At 37.7% G+C, this 15,334-nt stretch overlaps 1 protein-coding gene across 1 annotated transcript in view; it reads left to right on the forward strand.

The window, feature by feature from the left end:
• The window catches only part of LOC129437123 (uncharacterized), a 54,843-nt gene that overhangs the window by 16,850 nt on the left and 22,659 nt on the right, over window positions 1-15,334 (forward strand). The window contains 3 exon segments of the mRNA XM_073865726.1: window positions 5,229-5,344; window positions 5,431-5,983; window positions 13,088-13,945. Coding sequence (XP_073721827.1) covers window positions 5,229-5,344; window positions 5,431-5,983; window positions 13,088-13,945 — 1,527 coding nt within the window.

A 15,334-nucleotide genomic window follows, 5' to 3' on the forward strand; every position in this document is an offset into this window, starting at 1 on the left:
ACCCAGCTTTTTTTAGAGTGTAGAGGAATATTTTTGTTAACTTCTCATCTTAAGTGAAATATTATGTAACTTTTACCTTGTTTGTTGAACCATGATATTAATAAAAACTATAGTAAGAGCTGAACTGTTGCTTTATTTATCCAATTTGAAAAAAGTGCTAATTTGGAATAACACTATGGAAAAAGTGGGCCGGTCTTGGGCCTGAAACTCCCGGGCTGAAAAGTGGCCCCACTCCGGCCCTGGTAATTGGTATCGTCGTGGATGAAGTTCACCTAACGTACAAATGGAAAGAGATAGTCTTACTCTATGACTTAGTAAATACTTCATGTTGTGATATAAACGAAATGTTGTAAACGTAATAGGGGTTGATGTACATTCGCTAACTCAGTATAATCACAATGTTAGTGTCATTGTAGCGAAATAACTAGCAGTTTGGTCAGGCTGCAAAGACGTAATTTCAACATACGTCACACACTCCGTTGCTCTGATTGGTCGTAGGTCTATCCAATTGAGTGCAGAGGCATTTTTCGGTTGAGACACGCCTCATAATATTAGCTCAATGGAGCTATAAATTCTGACTAGAATTGAGTATGACAACGTTAGGCTAGCCTACATGTTGACTAAAGCCGTGATCTTTCTTTAATTTGCCTGACTGAACTTGGACCGTTGGCAGTGGGAGTTCCCCTGCGTTACATAGCAGCGAACAACGCGTTAAGTGAGAAGAGATTATGAAAGGAAATTTTAGGTACTAAAAAAAGGTACTCAGCAGTACTAAAAAAAGGTACTGCTGAATTTTAAAGCAGTAATGAACACTACATACTAGCAGTGGCGGCGCCAGGGAGGAGCTAGGTGGTGCTGTAGCTCCGGCTATAATATCCATAGCACCCGCCCAGCACCCCCAAGAAATGTCTGTAATTTTTTATATTTATATTTTAATGTCATGTTTGAATAGTGTTTTCATGCTGTTAAAAAAGGGAGTTAACTAATCATTTAAAATATATATTTAGCTAAAATATCATGACGCCCAAACATGTGATCTTCTTTGGCCAATGGGTGCAGCACCCGGTGAACTTTTGACCTTAATGCACGGCATTTTGCTTTTGATAGCGTGTTTAGAAATTGAGCCAATTACACCAAAATGGATACACAAGAAACTACCTGAGGAACAGCAGTGGACACACTAGGACCAGTAATCTGGCACTTTTGGCTATAAATACGGAGAGAACGAGGACCCTTGCGTCAACATCATTGATGATGCTGTTTTGTTGTGAAGACGTCTATGATAAGTGCTTGATTTTCCCCTCTCTTATTACAAATTGAATTAATTTGGTGTTTAAAGAACAAATCTTGGCTCTGCATTCATTGTTACATCTATACTGCCCTACAAAGCGAAAGCGCAGTAACTACGCATTTGGTCAAAATTGAGTTAAGGGTTAAAATGGGCTTTGTGAGATCTGTTGTGTCTTGTGACAAAGTCTCCTGGTTAAATTTTGTCCCAATTCAGAGAAATGTGTGTGCCAAAATTGCAGTAACATGTTTGACTTGCTGGTGTAAAAAACTTTAAAGCCATTTTTCTCAGTTTCAGTGTTTGCGTAGATACTGCACTTAGCCTTTGGAGGGCAGTATAGGGTGCCCATACGTGTCATTCTTCCCGGATGCGTCCTGTCCAGGATTTCGGTCATAGATTTCGGTGCGTCTTTCGGAAGTCGTATTTGTTGACCAGCATGGGAATTATTCTGGTCTATGCTGGTTTAGCTGGTGGTCACCAGCATACCAGCACCAAAGCACAACATATGCTGGTCTTGCTGGTACGCAGTTTTTTTCAGCAGGGTAATGTAACTTAAAATGAGGGCTGCATGATAAATCGCATGCGATTGATTTACGCTTTACTATTAATCTATGGCGGGTTATCCGTGTATGGCAGATAAAACATGCAAAAAATAAATGTCCGATCGACCGACGAACGGCTAATCTAACGTTTGTCCGAACGTCTTCAACTTTTAGCACCTAGCAGCGTGTGTGACCCACGTGATGACCTGCCATGACGTCAACGCCTTAAATTTGGTGGGGTTTTTCATTAGCTAAGGTGCCAAGCTGTTAAAGAGTATATGCGTGTATGTGTTCGGAAGCAAACATACTGTTCATAACTATATACAAGTGTTAATTCATGTTGTTTTTCATACAACAATTATAAATGTGTAAATAAAGTATCACATTTATCTCTTTTATAAACACTTTTGTTACGTGTCAAACTTGTTTATTTTATATTGTGTGCTATGTGATTTTCCGAATTGGTTTTAAAAGTCTTAATGTCACGTGACGTGACCATAATGTCATTAATTGTCCATTAACTTTGCTTGTACACTGAGAAAGGAACTGTTCAGATTATTCAGTAAATGCTTTGTTCATTTTTACAATGATTATGTCTTTTGACTTCTGCTATAGGCCTATTTTCTCGGCTGGTAAATGAAATTTTACATAATTATTCAGTATTTTGTCATTCTTTTTATTCTTTCTAGGAAAGTTAAAGGACCTGTTATTGCATTGATATCATCTTGTCCAGATGCACAGTGTGATGTGGTAGCACAATAGAAATGAACTGCAAGAGCTTGTAGAGAGGAGTAAAGACTGCTGAGAGGAACAGCACTATATTTTGAGTATATGTTGCATACTTGACAAGCTTGTCACACTTTCACTGCACAGACACCATATATTGTATAACAGGTTTCTTTTTACTTTATTATTATGACGATCACAGTTGAATGTAATGTGGTAATAAAAAAGGAAGTTGTTGTACAGGTATCTATACAGATGAAAATAAGGGCTTTAAACTTCAACGTTTCATTTGCATATTAAAAAGAGAATAATTTAAAATAATTTCTTTAATTCATTTAAAAATATTATTTTATCTTAGCGAAGAAAAGGAAACCGTAGAATGCATAATCTTAAAACGGAAGTTATGATATAAATAGAAAATAACAGCCTAGCAGGGATGATGCAATAGAAACTGTTGTGCTACTGTGTTGGTATACAGCCATGTATTTGTAGTAAATCAATCAGCTTTACTGCGTGTTTATTTTTCATAAGAGAATAATAAGGCAACCTGACTATGAATTTAGGTCCTATAAATAAAGTTCTTGACTTCAAAATGTAGGTGGATACACCTCTGAAACACATGAACACACACAGACCAGACGTCCACATTTCATGTCTCATTCACCAATGAGAAAACTTTGCTGAACAAAGTGAATAACAACATAAACAACTGTTTTAAATACAGCATGTTTTCGGTTGTGTAGAGGTAATAGTTTGCTTGTATTTTTGAAAACATAAATATTGTTAAGCTAATTCTTAAAAATACACGAGTAACACAATAGCTGCTCATGTGCAGCTTGTCAATTCAGCAGGAAAGTTTGTTTGCCTCTGTTTACAAAGTGCACGTGAACACGCTGATGATGTATGATGTCTGCGTGAACAGGTTGCGTAGTGGCATGCAAAACACATTCACAGAAGAGGAGCAAAAATTGCATGTGTCCAATTATTGCGTTCGGCCCAACTTCAATGATTTGTTGAACATTTAATAGTCTTATGTCTTTCACAGATGACATATATTTATACAAATACATTTAGACATTTTAGCATAGTGATTGGTATCAGGATGTGAGGAGACTTTCAACAAGCATAACTATAAATGTTTCTGGATCAAATCAAATATCTTGCCTTTAAATGACTGAACACATGCGGGACGGCACATTAAATGTGTTGTCCCTATACTAACACACCTTCTGTGTTATTATTTATTGTGCCCCCCACCCCCATGGTCCTGCGACGTTAGATCAGAAATGTCTTGTCTTCAAGTGTTCATTTATCACAAAATAGAGTAACACGAGTAACCAACTCATTTAAATTTCACTCATTTTAACTGCGTTACTTGATTTAAAAAAGATACTTCGTTACATGTTTATTACCGCTAAAAGTAGTGGAATTACAGTAACAGAATTAATTGTAATGCGTTACTCCCATCACTGTTTTTAACACAACTTGTGTTGTCCCTTTCATTTATTTTATAACACATTAAATGGCATGAAACACACAATGTGTAAAAAATTAACACATCATTTTTTGCAGTGTACCTCTAAAATAAATAAAAACATGCAAGATTGTGTAGACTGCTGTGGTGGAAATTCAGCAATAATCTGATATACTGAGACAAGACAGAATGAATGCTTAAAAAAGAAGAATTTAATGTTTTACTTGCAAGGGCTTCAACATACAAAGCAATCAAATCAATGTACAGCAAAAGCAACTCTCAGTATTCTTGCTGGCCTTTTTATGAGCCCGCTTACCTCAAACCCCATGTTTTTTTAATGATAATTTAATAATTAAATTACTGTAGTATTCTAAAGTGATAATCATGGTAAGTCACTAGTAATGACTCAAGTGTTACCACATCATTCTAGTAATAAGTCATAATGTGGATCAATATTCTAAAGTGACGATCATAGTTAGCCACCAGTGATTCTTTTAGAAGGATGTAGTAACACTTGAATCATATGTTTTCATATTTAAAATGACTGTCACCTCTGTCTCTCGTGCACGCTCTCTCTCCCTGTGTGTATACAGATACAAAGAGGTGACAGTAATTTTAAATATTATTATGAAACCTTTAATGAATATAGCTTTTACTACAAAAAACTAATCACTACACAAAAAACACCTTTACCACATTAAAACCATTGTTAATTTTCATAAGGGAGGTACAGTGGATCACAATGTGTTAATAATTATCCGTTCACTAAATTCCATTGCAGTTTAATTGTCTCCTGCAGTGTTTGAATCAACAGTAAATATCTACACATATTTTAATATTTGGTGCAGATCATTATACTATTTATCTTATATTGTGTACACTCTCACACACTTTCCACACTACTGACACACCAGAAACAACAGAGCCGTAAATCTGCCTCCAGATCTGCAGCCTCCTCATACTCACTTGTAAAGCAGTGAGCGTCTTCTGTCTCCAGTACAGCAGGAGGCGCTGCAGCTCTTTAGTCCGCAAATAAACTCACTAAAGAAAGAAAGAAAGAGCGCGTGTGATGTGTTTGTGTATCATCAGTGTTTTTCTCTCTTGCGTGTTTCATTGAGTGTAAACAGAGTCTTGTCTCTGTGTATTTAAGTGTTGAGACGATGATGATGAGATGTGCTGTAAATGAGTAGGAACTGATCTGTCCGTGCTGGATATATTGATGATGTCATCACAGAAATCTCTCAGCTGAAGAAAGAGGTGGCATTAGTGGAGACAAAGCTGAGGTCAAGAAGAGATTTAGCAATGAATCGAGAGGTTTGTACAGCTTAAACATCATTTACCTGAATCAGACAACATCAGATCATTTCTAATCTTACTGTTTGTGTGTGTTGTGTTGTCAGGATGTGGATTGTTGTGAATCTTCAGTGTATGTGACTGATGATGGGAGTCTGGATTCAGTGTGGATGAGCAGAGATCAGAGCCGCACACCACAGACACTGCTGGACTCTAAACTCTCTGAAGAGAAATCCAGACACACACAGGACTCCGATCTCAGTCTGACTTTACTCTGTTATACTGAGTCAAAGCTCACAGACACTCAGGACACTACAGTGTGTGACAGTAAACAGAGCTTACAGGAGGATCAAACCTCCACAGAGTCTCTGGATTCTGTCTGTAACGCTGGAGAACAGCAGCAGATCCTGCAGACCAAACTGAAGATGTGTTCAGTTAAACTCATCGACTGCACGAACCTCATGATGAAGATTAAAACTGAACCCACAGAAATCAAAACTGAACCCACAGAAATCAAAACTGAACCCACAGAAATCAAAACTGAACCCACAGAAATCAAAACTGAACCCACAGAAATCAAAACTGAACCCACAGAAATCAAAACTGAACACACAGAAGAGGAAGATCGCACTGAGGAAGATGATGATTTTATTCCATCAGGTATGTCTCCTTAATTGTTGTATTTTTAACAATTTTAACATGTGAGCACATGTTTTGGGTTTTCAGTCACAAAAAGACCCCACAAAAATGTAAGTACTACAATTTTAAAGGAGTTTAGGATATCTTTTAAAACTTATTGAGAAACAGCATGTAGGCTTAAAGGGTTAGTTCACCCCACAAGTATAATTTTATCTTAAATCAATTACCCCTGTGTCATCCTAATAAACCCCCAAGTGCTCAGACTGTCTTCAGAACACATTTTTAGATATTTTTTTATTAAAAACCGATAGCCCAGCAAACACAGACCATTTCCCTAACGTTCCCATATGGTTTCCATTTGGTTCTTTTTTTCCAGAACGTTTCCTGTAGGTTTTTTAAGAAATACAAAAACTTTAATAGCATAATGGATGGCTTTTACTCAGACAACTTCTTAAAGCTGCAGGGCAGCTCTGTAAATGCCCACTGCTCCGTGTGTGTTAACTACTGCTGCTATCCATCACATTTTTAAGGAAATTAATTGAAAACATGAATAAGTCCATTGTATTCTTTATTTCTGCGTTTGCGTGCTACACTGCTGCAGCACGCGCTTTTCTACTCTGCTCCTTCAGCGCGCGCTGGCGAACTCGCGTCACGGTCGTTTAATTTTACCTCAGAAACAAACATTATTTTACAGATTTCTTTTCTCTCTTTCGTCATTTATTAATTTAAATATGAGAGAACAATATATACTTTAGGGGTTTTCGATTGATTTTAACGTTTTTATGAAGAGGATATGTTGTTAAAAGAAGCTTTTGATTGATGTAAAAACGGAGCTCGCTAACGTTATGCGGATAAATAAACTGGGTTGTAAGATCCGTTAACGTGAATTACATTTTTATTTCTCTCTTTTTACCTCCGAGACTACAATATTTTTATCTCTTTCTTTATTCAGCAACGTTAACTTAAATATGTGTGTACAAAAATATATTTTAATTATTTCCAATTCCACAGTTTCGGTCCTCAAGAGGTGTAATGAACAATACAGATCATATAATAACCAGTTGTTATCCTTTTTATTTATTTTTAGTTCACTGTTTTGTTTAAGATAGATGTAAGAAATATTAAAGTAAATTTTATGCCACTAAGCCTTGGCATTATCATGTAATGATAGCCTACTTTATTTTATTTCCGTCCCCAGAAATTGGGGTAGTCAGGGTGAGGCAGTCGGTGCATCAGGGTTTTTCCTAAGTCATTTATTTGATTTCCTTTAATAAAATTCAGAATTTTGGTGCATAACATTTTTATTGGTGTTTCTTCTACAAAATAGTACTACTGACACTGAAAGACTGTATAATTTCCTTAATCTACCATGATACAATGGAAACATTCACTAACGCTCGTAACTCCTTCTGCCCAAACAGTTATGAACGTTAAACTATGAATCTAAAGGAAACAGAGATATAATTTTCCATGTAATTCTATCATTAGAAACGATAAAAACATATTGTGTAGGTGAAATTTTTATATGCGTTGCTAAATTATGAATTGTTCATAAATCGTGTTTAAACCGGGGCAGAGAGTTTCTGTCAAAAATCATAACGTTCGAACATTTTATTCTGACATTAAATTTCCATCTCCTAATTTCTGGGCGGTTCTCGAGTCAGATATAAAATTGTCTAGGTCACGCATGCTCTGCGTGGGAGGAAGAGTTGACAGGATTTCACGGATTTCGAAAAATGTGGGCAAGTTTGTGGTTTCTTTCCAAAAGTTTACGAACGTTAAAATGTTACGAATGTGATAAACTTTGGTTAAGTAAACATTAAATAGGATCATTGTGGTGGGAAAGGATAAAGAGTGTGCAAGTCGGATGATTGCTAATGCTTTCAGACCGAAAGCGCCGTCGTGTTCATCTTGAAACAGCATGCATGATGGTTGTATACATTTTGAGATTCGGCACTCCTACCAGTGCATCTGCAATCACATTGCTGTCATTAGAGTTTGACCATACAGTACTTCTAAAACACAATCGATCAAAGAATTGCAGAGGTATGACTTTTAGGGATGCGGTTGACCGGCCATAAATCGGAACCGGACGTTTTTTGATTATAATGCGCGATCTGCATCCTGCCTGTTTTTGTATTTATTCGGCCGATTTTTCCAGAAGTGCGCCTACTAGGGGAGCTAGGCGTGGAAAATACATGTCTAGCGCCCCCTAGTGGCCAAAAGTTCTGCGGTGTGCCTTTAATGAAAGGACTAGAGATGTATTTCATTATTATTGCCATGTAGTACTGAACATGTAACCTTATCTCTCTCTCTTAAACACAGCTTAAAATACATGCTTGGTAAATTAACACTTGCTTGGCTAATTGACATCCTATTAGCCTAAATAGACTACCTAAAGCAAGGAAATGTTGCTTCTTTTGAAGTAGCCTAATGTAATAAATAAATGACGGTGGATTATGAACTCGCCAAAACGGAAAAGAAAGCCCAACTGGACGCAGAATCAGTTACTGCGGCTGGCCCAGTTGGTGCTTGAAAAAATAAACACAATAAAAGGGAAATTCGGCAAACCTAAGGGTGAGACATGGGAGACAGTGATGCGCGGGTATAAACAACCCGCACCCGACCGACGTTTTCAACTAATCCACCCTCAACTCCGAACGCAAAAAATAAAAATTAAATAGTGTAGTAATTGTTCAAAGTAGTTAACTGGCATCTTTATTTCAAACGACCCGACCAACCGCGACCCGAAAATCACAAAAAATATTTTTGGATGACTAGTAACCGCGGGTGACCGCAGGCCCCCGCTCATTTCGGATCAACCCACGCATCACTGATGGGAGAGGCTTTGTTTGCAGATCAATGCAGCATTCCTGCTTGTGTCACGGACCCCCGACGACTGCGAGAGGTGGTGGTATTCACTACAATCACAGTCGATGGTTGATATTGCAGCCTTTAAAGGGGCAAGCATGACAACAGGATGGCCTATAATATTAAATATATAATATCATTATTGCTTCATGTAATTCTAAAAATGTCCTGCTTGTCATGAATGTAATGAATTATGAAACAAATGTCATAAACAATGCTTTTGAGTTGGTGAAACTGTACGTGTTAAGGAGGATCAGCACCTAAGCCATTTTATGATCCTTTGTGAATAGGTCTTAGTGAGTTAGGAGTCCTCCCGACTTCTTTAAAGCTGTTCCAGACTTAGGTGCTACTTTTAGGGCTAAAATGCTTCGTGAGTTACTCTTAGTGAAAAAAATTAGGAGTCCTAAAGTTAGGAGTGACAAGCACATTATTTTTAGGAGTTGCTCCTAAATTCGCCAGTTAGGAGCAGTGTTGGGGGTAACGCATTACAAGTAACTTGAGTTACGTAATAATATTACTTTTCTGAAGTAACGAGTAAAGTAACGCATTACTTTTTAAATGTACACATTAATATTTGAGTTACTTTTTCAAAAAAGTAACTCAAGTTACTTTTTTATATTAATTAATTTGATTAAAAAATATGTACTTAATTAAACTAAACGTATGCACTCTCTGTGCCTGTGTGGAAACAGTTTGAGTCAGAAACTGAGATGGCAGACCAGAGCTAAACATTTTTGTGATGAAATATGCAATTTCTGAAGGCAGAACTTTTCAGTCATAAAAACACCTGCAAGGCCTGAAAGAGATCAAGCTTTAGCCAAGAAAAAGTAACGCAAAAGTAACTAAAAGTAACGTAAGCATTACTTTCCATGAAAAGTAACTAAGTAATGCAATTAGTTACTTTTTTTGGGAGTAACTTAATATTGTAATGCATTACTTTTAAAAGTAACTTTCCCCAACACTGGTTAGGAGGCACTACTTTTAGCCTTAAAATTCTTTGTGAATACTAGGGATGGGCATTTTCCAGTAATTTACTATTCAAATATTTAAGCTCATAAAGAACGAATATTTGAATATTCGTTTATTAAAATTGTTAATTAAGACATGCATGTTTTGTATTTTTCAACAAGTTAAACTTATATTCTGTATGTATGTATGTATGTATGTATGGTTTGTATGTATGTATGTATTTTTAAGCTGAAAACATTGTAAAAATTTTAAATTTTTCTTAAAAAATATCCTACAGAAAAACGAGGTGTTAAAACCCCATGCGGAGCGCAGTCTGAGTCAAATCCTTAGTTTCAAGTCGGTCGTTTCATTACTGTTTGATCTTACATTATATTATACCAAATATTATACACTAACCTCAAATCTAAGCGAAGTTTGAGGACTTGCAAAGTTTAAAGTTTGAGGACTTGACAAAGTAGGCTATCATCATTTAAACAGACTCAAAACACCAAATAAGAGCCCGGAGCAAACGAAAAAACACATCTACATAACCCACTGCTCAGTCGCCATATAAATATCTTCTCAGTTTAGTTTGACATGTATTTGTGAATAAAGAAACCATATTTACCCTACCTGCTTCGGTGAAAGCCCGTTCTTCTGACTAGATACAATAATGGCGATGCGTGTTGTGATACGTAATACGTTGTGTACGTAAGCAGGAAGTGATGTTGTGTATGATGCATGGATGCTGAGACACACAGTAAAGTTGTTACTAGTTCATCTACCTTGTGGTCGAGTATTACTTCATGGTAGCAGCGGTTAAAACCTCTAATATTAATAGCATGCACATCTTGTCAACGCAAGTACAGAAACGTGCAACAAGATTAAACTATATTGACGACCGCGCTGAAGTTTTAACGGAGTTAACAATGCGACTTCACCTGTTAACGTTACACGTGTTGCAGATCGGAGAAGGCACTTTGTCCGTGGATAATTGTGAATCGGTCTAAGAAACACAACGAAAGCAAAATGGAACACACAAGGAAAATTTACAACAAAAAAAATGTTAAAGAATGGCAGCGGATCTACCAATGATGAACTGGTCTGATCCTGATCTAAGTGAGGCAATGTCTTTATTTAAACAAAAAATGAATCTATATCTGGAAGATGATGAAATAACAGATGCAGATAAAAAGCTAGGAAAGTGTGTAGAGGCATTGGAGATGAGGGTTTAAAATGACTTAATGCAAGTGGTCTCAGTGATGCAGATAAGATAAATCCTGACAACTTGTGGAACTTCTTTGAAGGACAACTAAAGTGAAATGTTAACTTCAGAATTCACAGGCTACATCTCATGCAATACAGACAGAGAACAGATGACTAGCATTGATGATTTTGTGACCAGAGTCAGAACACTAGCATTGAAATGCCAATTTAAGATGAAGAGCTTAATGAAAGATAAGTTGAGCTTATCATTGCAAGTACTCCCTTTGATGCTTTAAGAAATGATCTTTATAGCAAGCCTCAAGGGCATCCAATTGCTGAAGTACTAGCAGGGGGACGAAAACACGAAGCCTTAGCAGCTGGAAATGAACAAATTCAACAGCTCAATGTGCCACACAAGGATAAAGTCCATGTAATAACAAGAGGACGAACCTGTCAAAACTGTGACAGGAACCACAAACCAAGGCAAAGCCCTGCATATAATGATACATGCTCTATGTGTGGAAATAAAGGCCATTAGGCAAAATGCTGTAAAAAGACGAGACAACAAAGACAGTTCTCCGCGCAGCGCAGAAGCAAGTCACGACCACGCACCGGATACCAAAGACATAACTACCCAAGAAGAGACTACAAGCACAAGGATGAGCCCAGCATCAATGTAGTAGACAATACTAAAGAAGATGATGTGAGTACATACCGAAAGCACTTTTACTCCAGTGCAATGTGCTTACATAGCATCCATGTGAAGCCACCCAGAGATGAAGCATATACAACTCTGAATGTTAAATCACCAAACTTACAAGGACAGGGATACACACTTTGTTAAAAATAGACACCGGTGCATCAGGAAACACGTTACCACTGCGTACATTCCAGCAGATGTATGGAACAGCACCACAAAATATGCAACCCCTGAAACCAGCATCCAACATAAAGCTGACGTTGTATACCGGTGACATAATACCCTGTTATGGAATTCTCAATATGCCGTGCCAGAACAAAGAGTCCAGATGGATAGATGCAAAATTCTATGTTGTTGACGTACCTGGACCAGCTGTTGTCGGATTACCCACAAGCGAACTGCTTAGACTTGTGACTGTAAATGTAGATACATGTCTGAAAAAGAAAACAAACATGTGAAACAACCAACTAATACGTGCAAACCACAACACATAAGAGGCATTAAGGAACTGAAGGACAATTTTCCAGACCATATTTGATAAAATAGGCAGTTTTAGCGGCACAGCAAAGCTGATCCTGAAAGAAGGTGCCAACCCATTCATCGACCCACCACGTAAATGCAGCATTCACATTAAGGAAAACCTTCAGAGTGAGCTGAATATGCTTATCGATCAAGAAGTCCTACGAAAAGTGGAAGAGCACACAGACTTTTGCACTTTACTGCAATACTTGTGAATAGGACCCCCTTTAAAGGGATTTATTAACATTGTGAGAGGTGTAGAAAGACTAACTTTATACAATAATATGTAAAGTATTAATGATAGACAATGTATGTCTAAAGATTACAAAGTTGATAGGTTTGTGTAGAAGCAGTAAAAGTGCCTCTCTTTCTATTCCTCTCTTGCAGATTAAAAGAGCTTAATCCGTCATTATTTCAGATTCAAAAGTATACTCTTTATAAAGTATGTAGGGTCAGCTTACATAATGACTCTTTGACCGTTTGAGCTATAATGGCCTGTTCTCGAATGCACAGAAAACTCATCTGAAAAGACACAACGTGCTTGCACGCATAATGTAGTTATCACGGGCAAATCGACAAAATTTAATGCCAAATATACATGGCCGGTTGTTAATATACCTGGGAGAGCCGCCCAAGTAAAGTAAATGTGTGGGAAACACCTTTTGGTTGGTGTAATTTGGACAATCTAAGCATGCAACACACAAATGATAGCCACGTAAAATAAATGTAAGTTATCGCAGCTCCATACGATATGTATATCGCGCACACCCATCGCGATGATAATGAATTTTTTGAATATATTGTGCACCCCTATTTTTTTGTGTAAATAAGAATGAAAAGACGACAATTTAACTGTTTCATGTTTCTTTCAAAACACACAGAACAGAAACTCTTCACCAGATCTGAGATCAGCTTTACTACCATACAAGAGAAGAAACATCATTCAGAAGACCACAAAGAGAAGAAGAAGAAGAAGAAGCAGTTTCACTGTGAGCAGTGTGGGAAGATTTGTGTCTCTTCCTCTGATCTAAATGATCACATGAGGACACACAGTGATGAAAAGCCTTTCAACTGCACTGAATGTGGAAAATACTTCAAAACCAAACACACTCTTAAAACTCATCAGAGACTTCACACAGGTGATAAACCTTTCAAATGCGCTCAGTGTGACAAGACTTTTTCTCAGTTAGGTCACTTAAAATCCCATCAGAGAGTTCATACTGGAGAGAAACCTTATCACTGTAGTGTCTGTGGGAAGAGTTTTAGTCTAAAGCAGAATTTACTAAATCACAAGAAAATTCATACAGGTGAAAAACCTTTCAAATGCTCTCAGTGTGACATGACGTTTGCTTATTCAGGTCACTTGAAAGCCCATCAAAGAGTTCATACTGGAGAGAAACCTTATCACTGTAGTGTCTGTGGGAAGAGTTTTAGCCAAGGGTCTACATTACTAAATCATAAGAGAATTCATACAGGTGAAAAACCTTTCAAATGCTCTCAGTGTGACAAGACATTTGCTTATTCAAGTCACTTCAAAGCCCATCAGAGAGTTCACACTGGAGAGAAACCTCATCACTGTAGTCTCTGTGGAAAGAGTTTTAGTCGCCGGTCTTCATTGCTAAATCATAAGAGAATTCATACAGGTGAAAAACCTTTCAAATGCTCTCAGTGCGACAAGATGTTTGCTTATTCAAGTTACTTCAAAGCCCATCAGAGAGTTCATACTGGAGAAAAACCTTAACACTGTAATGTTTGTTGGAAGATTTAATAAACAGTCTTTGTAAAGCACCAGTGACCTTAAGGTTATGACACCTGTAGTGGCTGTTTGTCCTTTTACTTAACCCATTTGTGCCTGATGCTGCATGCCGAAACATTACATCTAATGCCGGTTACTTTTATTTCATGTTTCTAAGTGCTACAAAGGCTTCGATATTAAGTTTTTGGTAGACGTTGACAATTCTTAGTATTTTTTCTGAAAACCCTCTGGAGATAACGGTATTTATCCTAGATATAACATAGGTTTTAAGCGTTTTAGGAGTAAATGGGTTAAGCAAAACTAATAACAACAAAACTTTTCCAAATGGCCACTAAGGCTGCGTCATGGGTAGGCTTTACGCATGGTTAGAGGTACAAAAATAAACTAATGTCCATAGCCAAAGACGAGTTCGAGGAGGTTTATTTACACAGATAAGCAAGCTCACAGACATTTCCTGCTGCCTCTCTCACCCTGTGGTAAAAAACCATATGCCCTCGCAGCCTTTTCGGTTCCTCCCATCTTAACCCATTTATGCAAATTAACATAGCACCACATGCCCAAACTAAAGACTATATAGTAGACTATAACTTAAGCCTAAAAATAAACAAAGTGCAAAAATAGCTCCAACAACCCAGCCCCTAATTGTGACGGTAAGTTGCCCACAATTAACCTTAGCTGTTAGCACAAAGGAGCTATAATTATAACCCAAACACTAAGCTTAAATCTTGCATCTTCAGATTTTCCATGCCTGCAAAAAAAAAACCAAATAGACAGAAAACAGAAGAGAGAGAGAGTGAGATGCATTGTCAATTGTTAGCCTCCAAGAGAAGACAGAGCTTGGTTATTGGTCTGTCCAGGATGCTGGTCTTCGTTTGGACCTTCACAGAGCGAACCAGTCCTCTTGAGTCAGCTGTAGTACTTAGAACTTTACCCATCATCCATGAGCCTCTTGGAGCTGTAGCATCAGCGATTACAACAATATCTCCTGGAATGAAGTTTCTTTTTTGCCTTGTCCATTTTTGTCTTTCTTGCATCACAAGCAAATACTCTGAGGTCCACCTTTTCCAGAAAAGCTCCGCAATGTACTGCACTTGCCTCCACCTCCTCTTAATATACAGATCAGAATTTTCAAACAGACCTGGTGACAGAATGGGCTTGCCTTTCAGCAGAAGAATGTGATTTGGAGTGAGCGCTTCCAAGTCATTGGGATCCTCTGAGACCTTAGTTATTGGCCGGTCATTGAGTATTGCTTCGACCTCACAAAACAGTGTTTGCAGGCCTTCCTCGTCCAGCAGTTGATGTCCAAATACAGAGGTAACTACACTGCGCACAGAGCGAATCAGACGCTCCCAAACCCCACCTTGGTGAGATG

The sequence above is a fragment of the Misgurnus anguillicaudatus genome, unplaced genomic scaffold (genome assembly GCF_027580225.2).
Source record: "Misgurnus anguillicaudatus unplaced genomic scaffold, ASM2758022v2 HiC_scaffold_33, whole genome shotgun sequence".
In the NCBI taxonomy this organism is placed as follows: Eukaryota; Metazoa; Chordata; class Actinopteri; order Cypriniformes; family Cobitidae; genus Misgurnus; species Misgurnus anguillicaudatus.